The sequence below is a fragment of the Rattus norvegicus genome, chromosome 5, assembly GCF_036323735.1.
Source record: "Rattus norvegicus strain BN/NHsdMcwi chromosome 5, GRCr8, whole genome shotgun sequence".
In the NCBI taxonomy this organism is placed as follows: domain Eukaryota; kingdom Metazoa; phylum Chordata; class Mammalia; order Rodentia; family Muridae; genus Rattus; species Rattus norvegicus.
In genome coordinates this window covers 93,062,031-93,081,803 of record NC_086023.1, presented here as the reverse complement: position 1 = coordinate 93,081,803, position 19,773 = coordinate 93,062,031, and the positions used below count along the sequence as shown (strand labels likewise).

Sequence of the window (19,773 nt, the reverse complement as noted above, 5' to 3'; positions counted from 1 at the left end):
CAAGGCCCATGGGAGCACATATAATGTTTGGAGGGAGCATAAATAGGAGTCAATGGACAGTGACAGCACAAAGCCTTACAATGCCTTGCTTGTTGGTCTCCATGCTTCACAATCTTCACTTCATTGAGAGAGACATGACAGAGAACTCTTCTCAAGGCACCCCAGCTAGTTCTGGTTGCTCCTACTGACTAGTGCCAATTCTACAGAGGCCTAACTGTCTCGGCTGGATTGTGTCACTGCTGCTGATTTGTGTTTGGTATCCTGACACTATTGAATTGGACTGCTGATATCCTGACAAATGGAGATTGGAATCACTCCAAATAACTCCTTCTGAACAGGTCTCCATCCTCTTGCCTTCTTTACCATCTCTTCTCTCCTATCTTTAGATGTTGGGCTAGAATGAAGGGGGGATGTTGTATTAGAGAACCATTATTAAAAGTAGGTTTAGAGAGCGGCCATGTAAGAGTTTGTGTTTGAATGTTTGTGTATGTATGAGTAAAGGATAGGACTCTCCTTAGATCAGGGGTTGCTTAGTGTTAGGGCGCAGGTTTATAGTTAGGTGTAATCTATAAGACTAACTTCAGGGTTATGGTTAGGACTAGAAATAGGGACATGATGGGCTGGAGAGATGGCTTAGAGCTTAAGAGCACGGGTTGCTCATCCAGAGGTTCTGAGTTCAATTCCCAGAAACTACATGGTGGCTCATAATCATCTGCAATGGGATCCGATGCCTTCTTCTTTTTTTTTTTCCTTTTTTCTTTTTCTTCGGAGCTGGGGACCGAACCCAGGGCTTTGTGCTTGCTAGGCAAGCGCTCTACCACTGAGCTAAATCCCCAACCCCTCCGATGCCCTCTTCTATGGTATACTCATATACATAAAATAAGTAAATCTTAAAAAAAAAGAGAAATAGAGACGTGATTGGGGTTGAAGAAAGGATAGGGTTGGTAATGAGTAGAGGCAATATTAGGATTAGGGTCAGACTTAGGCCTAGGATTAACGTTAGGGTTAAGTTTAGTAGTATTGTTTGGCCTGGATTAGGGTTAGATAAAAAATTAAGGTTAGGAAAAGAGTTAAGATTATAAGTAAGGATACAATTAAGATTATGAATTGGGTTAGGGTTACAATGAGATCTGTGATTTGTGCGTGTGTGTGTGTGTGTGTGTGTGTGTGAGAGAGAGAGAGAGAGAGAGAGAGAGAGAGAGAGAGAGAGAGAGAGAAGGAGATAGAGATAGAGATAGAGATAGATAGATAGATAGATTGTGGATAAATGTGTATGATTCTTTGATACTGTTCATGTCTGTGGTGTGTGAGTGTGTGTTTCTTTGATACTGTTCATGTCTGTGGTGTGTGTGTATGTGTGTGTGTGTGTGTGTGTGTGTGTGTGTGTTTGTACATGTTTAGCATTAGTTTTAAGAATGTTAGCATTAGGTTATTGCTACAGTTTAGCCTAGGGTTAAGGTTAAATTTAAGATTATGTTTAGAGTTAAAAATAGGATTCAGATTAGTATTATGGTTATGGTTAATGCTATGAATAGTTTTATGTTATAGTTAGAATTAGGATAAAGATTAGGTTAGGTTTAGAGTGTAGTGTTGCTGTTAAGAGTTGGATTGTGTTAGGGTTAGTTTTAGAATTAGAGTTAGGGCTAGGTTATTTTTATGGTCTAGATAGTTTAGGGTATTATTATTGGCCTTAAGGTTAGATGTTGCGGTAGGTTAGGGTATGGTTAGTGTTAGGCTTAGAGTTATGGTTAATGTTTGGGTTAGTATATTGCTACAGTTAGGATAATTTTTGGCTTATTGTTATTATTTGAATTAGTATTAAGTTGGGGTGTTGTGTGGTTATAAATAGGTTCACTTTAAGACTAGAGTTAACATTTTTTTTTCCTTTTCTTTTTTTCGGAGCTGGGGACTGAACCCAGGGCCTTGCGCTTCCTAGGCAAGCACTCTACCACTGAGCTAAATCCCCAACCCCTTAGAGTTAACATTTTTGATAGAGAAAATTCAAAATTTAGGGTTATTGCTAGTATTAGGAATAAGTGTTAGAGTTATGATTTTTTAAAAATGTTTATTTATTATTGTATATGAGTACACTATAGCTGTCAGACACCAGAAGAGGGCATCGGGTCCCATTACAGATGGTTGTGAGCCACCATGTGGTTGCTGGGAATTGAACTCAGGACCTCTGGAAGAGCAGTTGGTGCTCTTAACACTGAGCCATCTCTCCAGCCCTAGAGTTATGATTTTAAAATGGACTTAGAGGTAGGGTTGGTGTCATGGATATGCCCATCTTGCAGTTAGGGTTAGTGCTAGGTCTAACCCTAGTGCTTGAGGTAGTAAGGTTTCTTGTTATAGATAGAGGCAGGGTTAGTATTAAAATTTTGCTAGTATTAGGATTTGTGGTCAGAAATAGGGATAGTTTTAAGGTTATGATTAACAGTAGGGCTAGGAATATGGTTAGGATTAGGAATGGCCTATGGTTAGGTTTAGGATTAGGATTAGGTTTAGGACAAGGATAGCACAAGAGTTAGATTTAGGGTTAGCATAAGGCTATATTTGTGTTTGAGTGAAGGGTCATACTAATCGTTAAGAAGATCACTATGATTAAGGAAGTCCTTCTTCTTCTTCTTCTTCTTCTTCTTCTTCTTCTTCTTCTTCTTCTTCTTCTTCTTCTTCTACTTCTTCTTCTCCTTCTTCTTCTTCTTTTTTTTGGGTCTGTTATTGAATCTATTCTTAAACAAAACATTTTACAGCCATAATCTTACATTGGTAAAAATCTTTATATTTTGATGCAAAATTGAGGTTCTATTTTGTTACATTGGTATAGAATTTTGTATCTTGATACAAAGGGTTATTTTGATACATTGTTATGAGTTATTGTATATTGATACAAATTTAGGATTAAGTTTGATACACATAATGTATTTATGTTTTAACATTTGACATATTATATTTATATAAGTTTTAAAGGTGCAATATAAAAGAAGTGCTAGTTCTTTTAAGAACCACAATTAGAGACAATAAAAATGCAAGTTTTGAACTATTAGGAATGATTAAGAAATATAAGTTAATAGTCAAACTCATGGTCATATTAGATACTAGATTAGTCAAGTACAGTAAAATGTTTTCAAGGTTGTTCAGATATTCTTCTTCTTTTTAAAGATTTATTTTTTTTTATTCCATGTATGTGAGTACACTGTCACTATCTTTGGACAGACCAGAAGAGGGCATTGGATCCCATTACAGATGGTTGTGAGCAACCATGTGGTTGCTGGGAATTGAACTCAGGTCCTTTGGAAGAGCAGTCAGTGCTCTTAACCACTGAGCCATCTCTCCAGCACAAGAAAGTCCTTCTTACCATTCAGTTGTAAAGTTTAATTTAAAATTTTCTTCTTTGTAATTTACAATTTGGTGGCAAAACATATACATGTCCTCATAGTGAATTTCTATTTGATTCTTGTTTTCTTTTGTCTTTTTAATGCTAAAAATAAATACTGTACCTAGGACTTCACACAAGCTATCTAAGCTCTCTACCATTGAACAACACTCCCATCCTCTGAGTGTTGATAAATGGGAGAGCTATGAGTATAAAGAAGTAATTCTACTCTGTTTCAATTCATCAAGAACACAAAGAAACATCCTAGAAAAACAACTAAAAGAGGGCATCTAGTGCATATAGAGTGCCTTAAACAGTGATAGATGATTTATCTTGCTACTACATGCTTTTTCAACATATCCCATTTACTGCCAAAAGATATATATTTTTTAAAAATATGGATGAAGTATGTAGTAGCCACTTGGCCAAGAAGCACTGAAATTGCATGGCCACCACTGTAATAACAGCCTGTATTGCTGTTTACAGAACTTTATCCTCAAACCATGTTATGAAATTTCCATTAACTGAACAGAGGCTAGAGTTCACTTACAGTGAAAAGAATTTCAGGATCCCTAAACAAGAACATTGAAAAAATGCACCTGTCATACTTTGTGCAAACTAAAAGTTTTTTTAATTCTTTTTCTATTGTGAAGAATATTGTTCTTTAATGATCAGAGTATTAATTCCGTTTTGAATGGTGATGGATGCCAGCTGGAGAAACTGCTAGAATTTGCAAGGTGTGTTTCAATATATAGTACCTACAGAAAATATCTCTTTATCTTATTAAGAGTAATTTTCTGTAACCATGAAAACGACTTTGGTACCCTTTCTAAAATTACATTTGTGGTAACTAAGGGTATAGAATAGAAAAATATGGTTCTAATCAAGCATTTACTATGTAGTTATTCCTAGTTCCTTCTCTCATTCAGAAAGGCTGTGAGGACCTATATTGGTGACAAACATCCTCTGATGTCTAAGGTTTAGCCAAGACCAACATTCTGTGTACTTTTGTTTTTGTGACATTGGAAGTTAAGAGTCCTACATATTACCCACCACCATGCCATCATTCCAATTCCCAGAAGATAAAAGACGCAATGGCCAGAAGATGGTTCAAATCAGCTTTACTAATGGATGGGTCAATGCACCTGAAGTCTGAGGCTAAGTGAAGTTTCTTCCTCTCTGAAGTGATGACAGCTAAGCCTTCTTGGTTGGCTCACAAATTTATCCACCCAGTCAGAGAGAGAGAGGTTGGAATGTGGAGAACTGGTGTTGGATGGGTCCACCATGTGCAGGTCCTGTTGAGTCTGTTTATGGCATAGAGACTGGAAGTCCAAAATCAGGTCCAAGATAGACAGAAAAAGAGAGAAAAGTAGGAGGATAAGTAAGAAGGAGCCATCAGCATATTATCTCCCTCAAGTAGAGAAGTCAACCCAAAGATGCTCAAGTCCCATCAACTACAACTATCCCTGAAGACACACCACATGTAAAAGCATCTCACTAGTACTTGCCCATTAGACTGGGATGTTGTGAGAGAATCTTCTTCTGTCTGACTCAGCAGAAAATATAAGTTAAAAATGAAAAGTAGATGTGAACTTGGGTCAGAAACTCAATGTACTACTCAATAAGTAAGTGGTTAAGTACTACACTCTTGGAGCCCTTAGGTTCAATGGACAGTCACTCAATCTGCCTCTGAGAAAAAGCACCCAATTTCCCCATATGTACTCCCATATTTGGAACTCTAGACAAAGAGTATATACATTTCATTGCAAATGTCCCTTAGAAAACTGCTCATTTCCTAAGGTTGATTCAAGGCATAGGGCTGCTTATCAAAAATGATTTCCTCTTTAGTTAACTAAAGAAGAAGAATATTTTTCTGTCCTCATATGACCTCATATCACCACAAGTGATACTCACTATAATTTATATAGGAAAAGGCATTAATTGCTTCTAAGCCTTGGGCTGCCTATGAATCTCTCAATACATTCACAGACAGTGAAGCAGGAGTGTAAGTTCCTAAGTCATCTGTCTATTAAGCATTAAGTGCTGAACTCTTTTTCTGTTCTCGACTCTAGACTCCATTTTTCTAAGGACCGCTGAGAAGGAAATCTCAACACATTCAGGAAACAACAATTAGGGGCTCTTCGTATTCCTTCTGTAGTTATGTGGAGTGGTGTTGAACTCATGGCAGAAACTCATCTGAAGACTTATTACAGCTAGGGAGTACACATTAGAGGGGCAGCAAAAGCACAAGAGTAAAATTCTTTCAAGCTTGTGACAGATAGCAGAGTTTCACAGCAAGCAAAATAGCAAAAAAATTTGTTACAAATGTTTTTGGAACAGCAACTTTTCCTTCTAGACAGTGGTGTAACCCCTAATTTCTAGAACTCTTAAAAAAACCCATCTTTCCTATTTTCTGCTTATTTTTTATGTCTGTCTTTTTATTATTTTTATGTACAATGTATGTTGATCATATTCTTTCTCTTCCTCTAGCTTTTCCAAAATCTTCTTAATCTCCCTACCCGACCCAACAATGTTCTCTCTTTCTCCATTCTCTCTCCCAGTCTCTCCTCCCCTCTCCTCTCCTCTCCTCTCTACTCCTCTCCTCTTCTCCTTTCTTTATCTCTCTCCTATTTCTCTCTATCTTTCTCTTGTAAAACAAAATAAAGTTTACACGCAAACCATAAAACAAAACTATCAGTTTATTTTGTGTTGATCAACTACTTCTGGGCATGGGACCTTTCCTGGACTTTGTTTCATTTACCTAGTGACATTCTACTCTAGAAAACTGGTTTTCCATTTCCTAACTGGTATCAAATACCTTCATGGTTAGGGATAGGACTTTGTGTCCACTCCTCAGCTTTAAGTTCTTGTTTGGTTTGAATCTCTGCAGGTCTTGTGCGTACATTCTCTGTGAATTTAAGTGAGTCTCTATGAGTTTGAGTATTGATCCTGTTGTGTTTTGAAGATACTGTTTCTTTGGAGTCATACACCAACTCTGGCTCTTATACCTCCTTTTCTGTATATATTCCTAAGCCTTGAGAGGAAAAGATTGATAATGACATCTCATTTAAGGCTGAATGACCCAAAATCTCTCTTTATCTGCACACTGTCCAGTTGTAGGTCTCAGTCAATTACCATGAATTACACGAAGACATTTCTCTGATAAGTCCTAAGCAGTGCTTTGATCTAAGGGTACAGTAGTATGCCATTTGGAGTCATTTTAGTTACATGTTTCTTTTTTTTTTTTAAGAAGTAATAGTGAACTTTATTTTCAAATTTTTATCAAGGACAAAGGAATAAAGCAGATAAAAAAATATCCAAGTCAGAAGAGTCACATATACACAGAAAACACAAACTGTACTGACTCATATACACACTTAAAATACAAAATGCTTTTCAATCTGTCAAAAAACTGACTGTATTTAGCACCAAAACAAAAACAAACAAAAAAAAAAACTTTAGTTCAGCTGCTGATCAAGATTTCCACATCCTGATTAGGAAAAGAAACTCCATGGAATCCAGACTACCATTTCCACTTTTGTACTGTCAGCTGGAAGGAACTGAACCTCAGAGCGACTTGATGCTGTGGACCACTCTCCTGCAGTGGTTTGTTTTCATTTCCTCTAACACTTGCTCCAGCTGTTGAACCAAATGAAGTAGAGTAGCTGGGTCTGTCCACAAAATGAGTGCTATGGTCACCATTCTGATCGAGAAGCAGCTTTATAGTCACTGCTGGTTCAATTTGCTGCTGGAGACTCCTGCTTGCAAGCTCTACATCTAACTGCCACTCAAGACTGTGGCAACTGGGAAGATGAGGTGCTAACTCATTCAGAATAGTTCTGGTCTCCTTTGTTGTCCAGGTAGAGCTGAAGCAATAATTTGTTCGATTCTTCAGAGAATCCCAGAATAAAAACAGAATTTGAAATCCAGTTCAGAAGTCATGAGCTTTGAGCTCTCGGTGAGGAGATATGTTAATCCTTCCACACCATGATGGATAGTGCCACTACTCACACTAAGATTTCTGGTGGCGCCTTCATAGATCTTCGGGTTTGATCCCTGTCTGAGGAACTCCAAGGCGATCTTCCGAACTTGGCGACCACCGTGCTCTCCACTTGTGGCAGGAAGGCCAGGTGCTCCTCGAACAAATCCAGCAGCATCTTAGCAAGTCTTCTGACTTTGCTGTTTATGTTTATTTAGTAAAAGGTTTTCTCTTAGGGCCTATGGCCTATCTAGTTTTAAGATGTTGACCACTTAGCAGTATCAGGTATACGTTCCATCTCCTGGATTGGGCCTTAAATCCAATAAAAAAGTGGTTGGTTTCTCCCAAAACATTTGTGCCACTATCATACCAGTATATAATTATAGATTATGGGTTTGTAGCTGGGCAATATTGATGATTAAGTTTCTTTGCTAGTAGTGCACAAAATACATTGTCGTACTGTGATGCTAGTCAGTAGGGTGAAACTTCTAGTTGGACACCAGTGCAATTTTTTTTCTTCAATGATACAAACAAGTAGTTGTGAAAGGTAACAAACACTCTTGGCAATAGCTTATAGTGTTTTATGGGGATGTCTGTGTGAACCCATTATTCAGTGAAACTATGAGATGAAACCAATCCCAAGTATTGGAGGTTTAACTTGCTGGAATAACATGTCTAGTTGAGGTCTTCTCTCTAGTCTAATTATATGGTGATCCATTTAAATTCATTTCATATATGTACATGTTTTAGGAAGTTTCTACAGTTGTAGGTTCCTGTATGGGTTTTCCAAAGGTTTCCAAAAAAAATGTTTCCTCTCCCCATATTCTCTCCTTTATCTTGCCATCCTGTTCTCTGTCTCATTTAATCCCCTTTTTCTAGTCCCCCTTTATCTCTTTATAACACTGTATTCTATTTTCCTTTCCTTGGGAGATCTTCTTTTCCCCTACTGGTCTCTCTTTTTTTTTTTCTTTCTTATTTTCAGAGCTGGGGACCAAACCCAGGGCCTTGCACTTGCTTGGCAAGTGCTCTACCACTGAGCTAAATTCCCAACCCCCTCCCCGCCACTGGTCTCTTACTGTCTGCTTTACCTTTGTGTTTATTGTTGATTTAAATAAAAATAACTAAACTTTAAAAGCTAACATTTACACATAAGAGAGTACTGAAACATTTGTCCTTTTGGGTCTGGGTTACCTCACAAGGATATTTTCTAGCTCTATTTATTTAATTATAAAACCCTGAAAATTTCATAATTTCTTCCTGGTTAACAGCTAAATAATATTATGTTATTTTAATGTACTACATTTTCATTATTCACTCATCAGTTGATGTGCAATGGTAGTTTCCATTTCTTGGCTATTAGGAATAGAGCAGTAATAAATATGGATAAATCAGCATCTCTGTGGAATGATGTAGAGACCTTTGGGTGTATGCCCAATACTAGTATAGCTGGAGTTTATGGTAGATCTATTTTTTTTCTTTTTTTTTAAATTTATTTAATACGTAATAATAATTCTTTGGTTTCCGGGCAAACATCCCCCTCCCCCCTCCCCTTCCTTATGGGTGTTCCCCTCCCAACCATCCCCCCATTGCCACCCTCCCCCCAACAGTCTAGTTCACTGGGGGTTCAGTCTTAGCAGGACCCAGGGCTTCCCCTTCCACTGGTGCTCTTACTAGGATATTCATTGCTACCTATGAGGTCAGAGTCCAGGGTCAGTCCATGCATAGTCTTTAGGTAGTGGCTTAGTCACTGGAAGCTCTGGTTGCTTGGCATTGTTGTACATATGGGGTCTCGAGCCCCTTCAAGCTCTTCCAGTTCTTTCTCTGATTCCTTCAACGGGGGTCCTATTCTCAGTTTAGTGGTTTGCTGCTGGCATTCGCCTCTGTATTTGTTGTATTCTGGCTGTGTCTCTCAGGAGAGATCTACATCCGGCTCCTGTCGGTCTGCACTTCTTTGCTTCATCAATCTTGTCTAATTGGGTGGCTGTATATGTATGGGCCACATGTGGGGCAGGCTCTGAATGGGAGTTCCTTCAGTCTCTGTTTTAATCTTTGCCTCTCTCTTCCCTGCCAAGGGTATTCTTGTTCCCCTTTTAGAGAAGGAGTGAAGCATTCACATTTTGATCATCCGTCTTGAGTTTCATTTGTTCTAGGCAGGTAGATCTATTTTTTGCTTTTTTGAAGAACCTTCCCTACCGATGACAGCACTGATGCCCATAGTAGCTGCACCAGTTAGAACTCTTACCAGAAATGAACATGCTCTCCTTTCCCTACATTCATGTCAGCATATACTGTCATCTGCTTTATTGATGTTGGCCATTTTGACTACAATACAATGAAATCCCTTGTATTTCTGCTGTGAGCCCATCTTTTAATACCTGTGCCATCTTTCTAGTGCAAAATTAATTCTCGGCAGCAGCTCTCTGCTCCCAAACCCCGTGGGAGAGAGACCTCACCGCCTGATCAAGTGGGCACTCCTGAGGCTGCAGAGCGGAGGAGACCACCAACACTGCCCACCCCTGCCCACATCCCTGGCCCAAGAGGCAACTGTATAAGGCCTCTGGGTTCCCATAGGGGAGGGCCCGGGAGCGGCAGGACCCCTGCGCCTGAGACACTGCCGGAACCTGAAGGAAACAGACCGGATAAACAGTTCTCTGCACCCAAATCCCGTGGGAGGGAGAGCTGAACCTTCAGAGAGGCTGACACGCCTGGGAAACCAGAAGAGACTGCACTCTGTGCACATCCAGGCGCCAGAGGAAAACACCAAACGCCATCTGGAACCCTGGTGCACGGAGGCTCCCGGAAAGAGCGGCGCAGACCTTCCCGGTTGCTGCCACAGCGGAGAGGACTTAGGCAGTACCCCACGAGCAAACTTGAGCCTTGGAACCACAGGTAGGACCAACTTTTCCCCTGCAAGAAACCTGCCTGGTGAACTCAAGACACAGGCCCACAGGAACAGCTGAAGACCTGTAGAGAGGAAAAACTACACGCCCGAAAGCAGAACACTCTGTCCCCATAACTGGCTGAAAGAAAACAGGAAAACAGGTCTACAGCACTCCTGACACACAGGTTATAGGACAGTCTAGCCACTGTCAGAAATAGCAGAACAAAGTAACACTAGAGATAATCTGATGGCGAGAGGCAAGCACAGGAACCCAAGCAACAGAAACCAAGACTACATGGCATCATCGGAGCCCAATTCTCCCACCAAAGCAAACACGGAATATCCAAACACACCAGAAAAGCAAGACCTAGTTTCAAAATCATATTTGATCATGATGCTGGAGGACTTCAAGAAAGACATAAAGAACTCCCTTAGAGAACAAGTAGAAGCCTACAGAGAGGAATCGCAAAAATCCCTGAAAGAATTCCAGGAAAACACAATCAAACAGTTGAAGGAATTAAAAATGGAAATAGAAGCAATCAAGAAAGAACACATGGAAACAACCCTGGACATAGAAAATCAAAAGAAAAGACAAGGAGCTGTAGATACAAGCTTCACCAACAGAATTCAAGAGATGGAAGAGAGAATCTCGGGAGCAGAAGATTCCATAGAAATCATTGACTCAACTGTCAAAGATAATGTAAAGCGGAAAAAGCTACTGGTCCAAAACATACAGGAAATCCAGGACTCAATGAGAAGATCAAACCTAAGGATAATAGGTATAGAAGAGAGTGAAGACTCCCAGCTCAAAGGACCAGTAAATATCTTCAACAAAATCATAGAAGAAAACTTCCCTAACCAAAAAAAAGAGATACCCATAGGCATACAAGAAGCCTACAGAACTCCAAATAGATTGGACCAGAAAAGAAACACCTCCCGTCACATAATTGTCAAAACACCAAACGCACAAAATAAAGAAAGAATATTAAAAGCAGTAAGGGAAAAAGGTCAAGTAACATATAAAGGCAGACCTATCAGAATCACACCAGACTTTTCGCCAGAAACTATGAAGGCCAGAAGATCCTGGACAGATGTCATACAGACCCTAAGAGAACACAAATGCCAGCCCAGGTTACTGTATCCTGCAAAACTCTCAATTAACATAGATGGAGAAACCAAGATATTCCATGACAAAACCAAATTTACACAATATCTTTCTACAAGTCCAGCACTACAAAGGATAATAAAGGGTAAAGCCCAACATAAGGAGGCAAGCTATACCCTAGAAGCAAGAAACTAATCATCTTGGCAACAAAACAAAAAGAATGAAAGCACACAAACATAACCTCACTTCCAAATATGAATATAACGGGAAGCAATAATCACTATTCCTTAATATCTCTCAATATCAATGGCCTCAACTCCCCAATAAAAAGACATAGATTAACAAACTGGATACGCAACGAGGACCCTGCATTCTGCTGCCTACAGGAAACACACCTAAGAGACAAAGACAGACATTACCTCAGAGTGAAAGGCTGGAAAACAATTTTCCAAGCAAATGGTCAGAAGAAGCAAGCTGGAGTAGCCATTCTAATATCAAATAAAATCAATTTCCAACTAAAAGTCATCAAAAAAGATAAGGAAGGACACTTCATATTCATCAAAGGAAAAATCCACCAAGATGAACTCTCAATCCTAAATATCTATGCCCCAAATACAAGGGCACCTACATATGTAAAAGAAACCTTACTAAAGCTCAAAACACACATTGCACCTCACACGATAATAGTGGGAGATTTCAACACCCCACTCTCATCAATGGACAGATCATGGAAACAGAAATTAAACAGAGATGTAGACAGACTAAGAGAAGTCATGAGCCAAATGGACTTAACGGATATTTATAGAACATTCTATCCTAAAGCAAAAGGATATACCTTCTTCTCAGCTCCTCATGGTACTTTCTCCAAAATTGACCATATAATTGGTCAAAAAACGGGCCTCAACAGGTACAGAAAGATAGAAATAATCCCATGTGTGCTATCGGACCACCACGGCCTAAAACTGGTCTTCAATAACAATAAGGGAAGAATGCCCACATATACGTGGAAATTGAACAATGCTCTACTCAATGATAACCTGGTCAAGGAAGAAATAAAGAAAGAAATTAAAAACTTTTTAGAATTTAATGAAAATGAAGGTACAACATACCCAAACTTATGGGACACAATGAAAGCTGTGCTAAGAGGAAAACTCATAGCGCTGAGTGCCTGCAGAAAGAAACAGGAAAGAGCATATGTCAGCAGCTTGACAGCACACCTAAAAGCTCTAGAACAAAAAGAAGCAAATACACCCAGGAGGAGTAGAAGGCAGGAAATAATCAAACTCAGAGCTGAAATCAACCAAGTAGAAACAAAAAGGACCATAGAAAGAATCAACAGAACCAAAAGTTGGTTCTTTGAGAAAATCAACAAGATAGATAAACCCTTAGCCAGACTAACGAGAGGACACAGAGAGTGCGTCCAAATTAACAAAATCAGAAATGAAAAGGGAGACATAACTACAGATTCAGAGGAAATTCAAAAAATCATCAGATCTTACTATAAAAACCTATATTCAACAAAACTTGAAAATCTTCAGGAAATGGACAATTTCCTAGACAGATACCAGGTACCGAAGTTAAATCAGGAACAGATAAACCAGTTAAACAACCCCATAACTCCTAACGAAATAGAAGCAGTCATTAAAGGTCTCCCAACCAAAAAGAGCCCAGGTCCAGACGGGTTTAGTGCAGAATTCTATCAAACCTTCATAGAAGACCTTATACCAATATTATCCAAACTATTCCACAAAATTGAAACAGATGGAGCCCTACCGAATTCCTTCTATGAAGCCACAATTACTCTTATACCTAAACCACACAAAGACCCAACAAAGAAAGAGAACTTCAGACCAATTTCCCTTATGAATATCGACGCAAAAATACTCAATAAAATTCTGGCAAACCGAATTCAAGAGCACATCAAAACAATCATCCACCATGATCAAGTAGGCTTCATCCCAGGCATGCAGGGATGGTTTAATATAAGGAAAACCATCAACGTGATCCATCATATAAACAAACTGAAAGAAGAGAACCACATGATCATTTCATTAGATGCTGAGAAAGCATTTGACAAAATTCAACACCCCTTCATGATAAAAGTCCTGGAAAGAATAGGTATTCAAGGCCCATACCTAAACATAGTAAAAGCCATATACAGCAAACCAGTTGCTAACATTAAACTAAATGGAGAGAAACTTGAAGCAATCCCACTAAAATCAGGGACTAGACAAGGCTGCCCACTCTCTCCCTACTTATTCAATATAGTTCTTGAAGTTCTAGCCAGAGCAATCAGACAACAAAAGGAGATCAAGGGGATACAGATCGGAAAAGAAGAGGTCAAAATATCACTATTTGCAGACGACATGATAGTATATTTAAGTGATCCCAAAAGTTCCACCAGAGAACTACTAAAGCTGATAAACAACTTCAGCAAAGTGGCTGGGTATAAAATTAACTCAAATAAATCAGTTGCCTTCCTCTATACAAAAGAGAAACAAGCCGAGAAAGAAATTAGGGAAACGACACCCTTCATAATAGACCCAAATAATATAAAGTACCTCGGTGTGACTTTAACCAAGCAAGTAAAAGATCTGTACAATAAGAACTTCAAGACACTGAGGAAAGAAATTGAAGAAGACCTCAGAAGATGGAAAGATCTCCCATGCTCATGGATTGGCAGGATTAATATAGTAAAAATGGCCATTTTACCAAAAGCAATCTACAGATTCAATGCAATCCCCATCAAAATACCAATCCAATTCTTCAAAGAGTTAGACAGAACAATTTGCAAATTCATCTGGAATAACAAAAAACCCAGGATAGCTAAAGCTATCCTCAACAATAAGAGGACTTCAGGGGGAATCACTATCCCTGAACTCAAGCAGTATTACAGAGCAATAGTGATAAAAACTGCATGGTATTGGTACAGAGACAGACAGATAGACCAATGGAATAGAATTGAAGACCCAGAAATGAACCCACACACCTATGGTCACTTGATTTTTGACAAAGGAGCCAAAACCATCCAATGGAAAAAAGATAGCATTTTCAGCAAATGGTGCTGGTTCAACTGGAGGGCAACATGTAGAAGAATGCAGATCGATCCATGCTTATCACCCTGTACAAAGCTTAAGTCCAAGTGGATCAAGGACCTCCACATCAAACCAGACACACTCAAACTAATAGAAGAAAAACTAGGGAAGCATCTGGAACACATGGGCACTGGAAAAAATTTCCTGAACAAAACACCAATGGCTTATGCTCTAAGATCAAGAATCGACAAATGGGATCTCATAAAACTGCAAAGCTTCTGTAAGGCAAAGGACACTGTGGTTAGGACAAAACGACAACCAACAGATTGGGAAAAGATCTTTACCAATCCTATAACAGATAGAGGCCTTATATCCAAAATATACAAAGAATTCAAGAAGTTAGACCGCAGGGAAACAAATAACCCTATTAAAAAATGGGGTTCAGAGCTGAACAAAGAATTCACAGCTGAGGAATGCCGAATGGCTGAGAAACACCTAAAGAAATGTTCAACATCTTTAGTCATAAGGGAAATGCAAATCAAAACAACCCTGAGATTTCACCTCACACCAGTGAGAATGGCTAAGATCAAAAACTCAGGTGACAGCAGATGCTGGCGAGGATGTGGAGAAAGAGGAACACTCCTCCATTGTTGGTGGGATTGCAGACTGGTAAAACCATTCTGGAAATCAGTCTGTAGGTTCCTCAGAAAATTGGACATTGAACTGCCTGAGGATCCAGCCATACCTCTCTTGGGCATATACCCAAAAGATGCCTCAACATATAAAAGAGACACGTGCTCCACTATGTTCATCGCAGCCTTATTTATAATAGCCAGAAACTGGAAAGAACCCAGATGCCCTTCAACAGAGGAATGGATACAGAAAATGTGGTACATCTACACAATGGAATATTACTCAGCTATCAAAAACAACGAGTTTATGAAATTCGTAGGCAAATGGTTGGAACTGGAAAATATCATCCTGAGTGAGCTAACCCACTCACAGAAAGACATACATGGTATGCACTCATTGATAAGTGGCTATTAGTCCAAATGCTTGAATTACCCTAGATCCCTAGAACAAAGGAAACTCAAGACGGATGATCAAAATGTGAATGCTTCACTCCTTCTTTAAATGAGGAAAAAGAATACCCTTGGCAGGGAAGGGAGAGGCAAAGATTAAAACAGAGACTGAAGGAACACCCATTCAGAGCCTGCCCCACAGGTGGCCCATACATATACAGCCACCCAATTAGACAAGATGGATGAAGCAAAGGAGTGCAGACCGACAGGAGCCGGATGTAGATCGCTCCTGAGAGACACAGCCAGAATACAGCAAATACAGAGGCGAATGCCAGCAGCAAACCACTGAACTGAGAATAGGTCCCCCGTTGAAGGAATCAGAGAAAGAACTGGAAGAGCTTGAAGGTGCTCGAGACCCCAAAAGTACAACAATGTCAAGCAACCAGGGCTTCCAGGGACTAAGCCACTACCTAAGGACTATACATGGACTGACCCTGGACTCTGTCCCCATAGGTAGCAATGAATATCCTAGTAAGAGCACCAGTGGAAGGGGAAGCCCTGGGTCCTGCTAAGACTGAACCCCCAGTGAACTAGACTATGCGGGGAGGGTGGCAATGGGGGGAGGTTTGGGAGGGGAACACCCACAAGGAAGGGGAGGGGGGAGGGTGATGTCTGTCCGGAAACCGGGAAAGGGAATAACACTTGAAATGTATATAAGAAATACTCAAGATAATAAAAAAAAAATAAAATAAAATAAAAAAAAATTAATTCTCAAAGTACTTTTAATTTGCATTTTTTCTGCTGGCTAAGAATGTTGAACATTTAAGTGCTTCTCAGCCTTTCATCTTTGGAGAACTCATTTAACTTTATACTTCATTTTTAATTGGGATATTTTTCTTAATGTTTATTGTTTTAATATATTCTAGATAACTTGATTACATACATAATTGTTGAAGATTTCATCCCACTCTATATGCTGACATTTTTGCACACTTGATATTATCCTTTGCCACACAAAATTACCTATTTTTAGCTTCATGAGGTTCTGTGCATTAATTTTTGGTCTTAGTGTCTATACTACTGTTGTTCTGCTAAGAAAGTGGTTTTCTGTGTTAAAGAATTCAAGCTTATCCTTTACTTTATCATATTCAGGTTATCTGGTCTTACGTTTAGGTCCTTTATTCGCTTGGTGTTGAGTTTTGTGTAAGAAGACAGACATGAACTTACTTTTTACTCTTCTAGATGCAGTTATCCAATTTCACCAGTGCCATCTGTTGAAGATGCTGTCTTTTTTCTAGGGTATATTTCTGGCTGCCTTGTCAAAAATTGTATACATTATATTAAATATAATGTTGTTGTTGTTGCTGCTGCTGTTACATCTTTGTCTTTGATTCGATCACATTGTTTAATGTGTTTGTTGCTCATTTTTATACCTTGCTGTTTTTACTACTACATCATTGTAATACAACTTCAAATCTGTGATAAGGATGGCTTCCACAGTTCTTTTATTATTTGGGATATGTTCAGTTATCCTTTTTTTTGTGCTTCCACATGAAGTTGAAGATTGATCTTCAATTTCTGTGAAGAATTGTTGTGTTGGGACATTTTTATTATTTTATTTTTAGGTACTGTTTTCCTGATGTCTTTCTCAGTATGTTTGTCATTTGCATATAGGAAGTTCACAGATTTGTATATGTTAATTTTGTATCCCACTACTTTACTGAAGGTGTTTATTAGCTGTAGGAGTTTTCTCATGGAAAAAAAACAACATCCTTCCTTTTTATATTCCCTTGATCTGCTTCAGTTGTGCTCTTGCTAATACTTCAAATGTTATATTGAATATGTATAAAGACAGTGAGCATCCCTGTTATTTTCCTGATTATAGTGGAAATGCTTTGAATTTCTCTCTCATTTCGGACCATGCTGTCCATAATCTTGTTGTAAACTATGCTGTAATATGTCTCTTGTATGGCTATTCTCCAAAGACTTTGATTATTAAGGAATGTTGAATTGTATCAAAGGCATTTTCTGCATCTAATGAGATGATTATGCCTTTCAGTCTGTTTATTTGATGGGTTATATTTATTGATTTACATATGTTGGACTATATACATCTCTGAATGAAAACAACTTGATCGTGGTGTATAATCTTTTCATGTGTTCTGTAATTTTGTTAAAAGTATTTTTAAAACATTTTGTATGTATAATGTGGCAATTTATCTAAAAATAGCCCCCATATACCCATATATTTGAATGCTTGGTTCAATGGAACTGTTTTGGAAAACTGTTCTATTGGTGTGAACAAACATCATGACTATATCAACTCTTAGAAAGTACTTAATTGGGAGCCTTTTAAAAATTTTACAGGTTGTCCATTATCATTATGGAGGGAGGAAGGGAAGGAGGGAGAGAATGAGAGAAAGAGAGAGAGGGAAGGAGGGAGGGAGGGAGACACACCTATTTCAAAAATACCACACCTTCTAACATATGTCATCCTTTCAAATATTTTCATCCCTAGTGACTAAACATTCAACTATATAACCTTTTGGGAGCCATTCTTATTGAAACTCCAACCCCACCCCCACCCCACCCCCAACAATTTCAGATAAGATGTAAGCTCTCAGTTCTTGTTCCAACACCATGCCTGCCTGTGTGCTGCCTACTTCCCACCAAGGTAATAATCATAAACAAATTCTCTGAAATAGCCATCAAACCACCAATAAATATTTTGTTTTATAAATTGCCTTAGTTATCATGTCTCTTCATAGAAAAAGTAGAGACTTCTCTAGAAACAAAAACATATCTTCATTAGAAATATTATTCTATAAATTTCTTTTTATTTGTTGAGACTTTGTGTTTTCAGTATTAGTGATTAAGATGGCTTAATTTGGAAATGTTCCTATTTTGTGGAATAATTTGAGAACCACTGACATTAGTTCTTGGAATATCTACACTAGATAGATTCTCTACTGAATACTTCTGGCCATGACCTTTAATGGTTGGAAGATTTTATATACTACTTCCATTTCACTAGGGTTTTACAATTATTTAAATCATTTATTTTACCTTGATTTAACTTTTGTAGGCCAAATTTACTAAGAAATTTAAAATATGTCATTGATCTTCTAAATTTTCTTAGTGACTGTTGTAATGTCTCAATTTTCATTTCTAATTTTATTCATTTGGATCATCTTTCTCCATCTTTTCATTAATTGGGCTAAGGGTTTGTTAACCTTGTTGATTTTTTGTTTTGTGAAGGAATTCTTTGTTTCATTGATTTTTTTGCATTGTTTTTATTTGCTTATTTGCCTCTATTTTATGATTTTAGCCTTGAATTGATTATTTCTTCCCATCTACTCTTTTTGGGTTTATTTCTTCTTATTTTTATAGAGATTCTTGATGCTGTGATTGGATTACTGATATAAGATTTTTCCAGTAGTTTGATGTAGGGATTTAGTGCTAAGAGTTTGTCTTTTAAAACTGCCTTCTTTGTGTCCCTTAGATTTTGTTATGGTGTGTTTTCATTTTCACTCAGTTTATAAAGTTTTTAATTTCCTTCTAAATTTCTGTCTAAATTTATTTTTCATTCAGGAGAGAGTTGTTCAATTTCCATAAGTTTGTATACTGTCTGCTATTGTTGTAGATAGCTAGTTTTAGTCCATAGATATCAGTTACAATGATGGGTGGTATTTCAATTTTTTTTATTTGTTTAAACTTGCTTTGAATCTTAATATGAGCTCAGTTTTGGAGACAGTTCCCTGAGTTCTCATAAGTAAGTGTTTTCTTTAGTATTTGAATAGAATATTCTATAGATGTCTGCTACAATCATTTGATTTATGATGTTAATTTACTCTGGCATTTTATGTATATATATATATTTTATTGGATAATTTTTGTTTACATTTCAAATGTTTTTCCCTTTCCCCCACTCAACCACCCACTCCTTCCTGCCTCCCTGCCCTGACATTCTGCTATACTGGGGGTTCCAGCCTTGGCAGGACCAAGGGCTTCTCCTCCCTTTGGTGCCCAACAAGGCCATCCTTTGCTACATATGCACTTGAAGCCATGAGTTCATTCAAAAACACACTGTTAATGCATCTTTTCACTGGGAAATTGTGAATTAATATGGAGTTACTTGCAAACAATATTATTAATTCCTAATTTTTTGTTATAGTATGGACATCACTACTCTCTTTTGATTGTTTTGGGATCCATTATTACTTGTGTCACCTTGAATGCAGTCAGCTTTTAGGCTAAAGTTTTCCTTCTAGTGCTTTCTGTAAAGCTATATTGGTTGACATAGCTTAAATGTGCTTTAACCATAGAATGTTGTTCTTTCTCTGTTGGGTGTAATTGACAGATTTTCATCTGTGATTGC

At 38.2% G+C, this 19,773-nt stretch overlaps 1 protein-coding gene and 1 pseudogene across 1 annotated transcript in view; both read right to left on the bottom strand.

The window, feature by feature from the left end:
• Positions 1-4,477: 4,477 nt before the first annotated feature.
• The window catches only part of Frmd3 (FERM domain containing 3), a 266,338-nt gene continuing 251,042 nt past the window's right edge, over positions 4,478-19,773 (bottom strand). Inside the window, exon 15 of the mRNA NM_001415820.1 lies at positions 4,478-4,695. Coding sequence (NP_001402749.1) covers positions 4,682-4,695 — 14 coding nt within the window. The 3' untranslated portion in view covers positions 4,478-4,681. The remainder of the gene's footprint in view (positions 4,696-19,773) is intronic.
• LOC108350987 (COMM domain-containing protein 2 pseudogene) lies at positions 4,706-8,894 on the bottom strand (annotated as a pseudogene).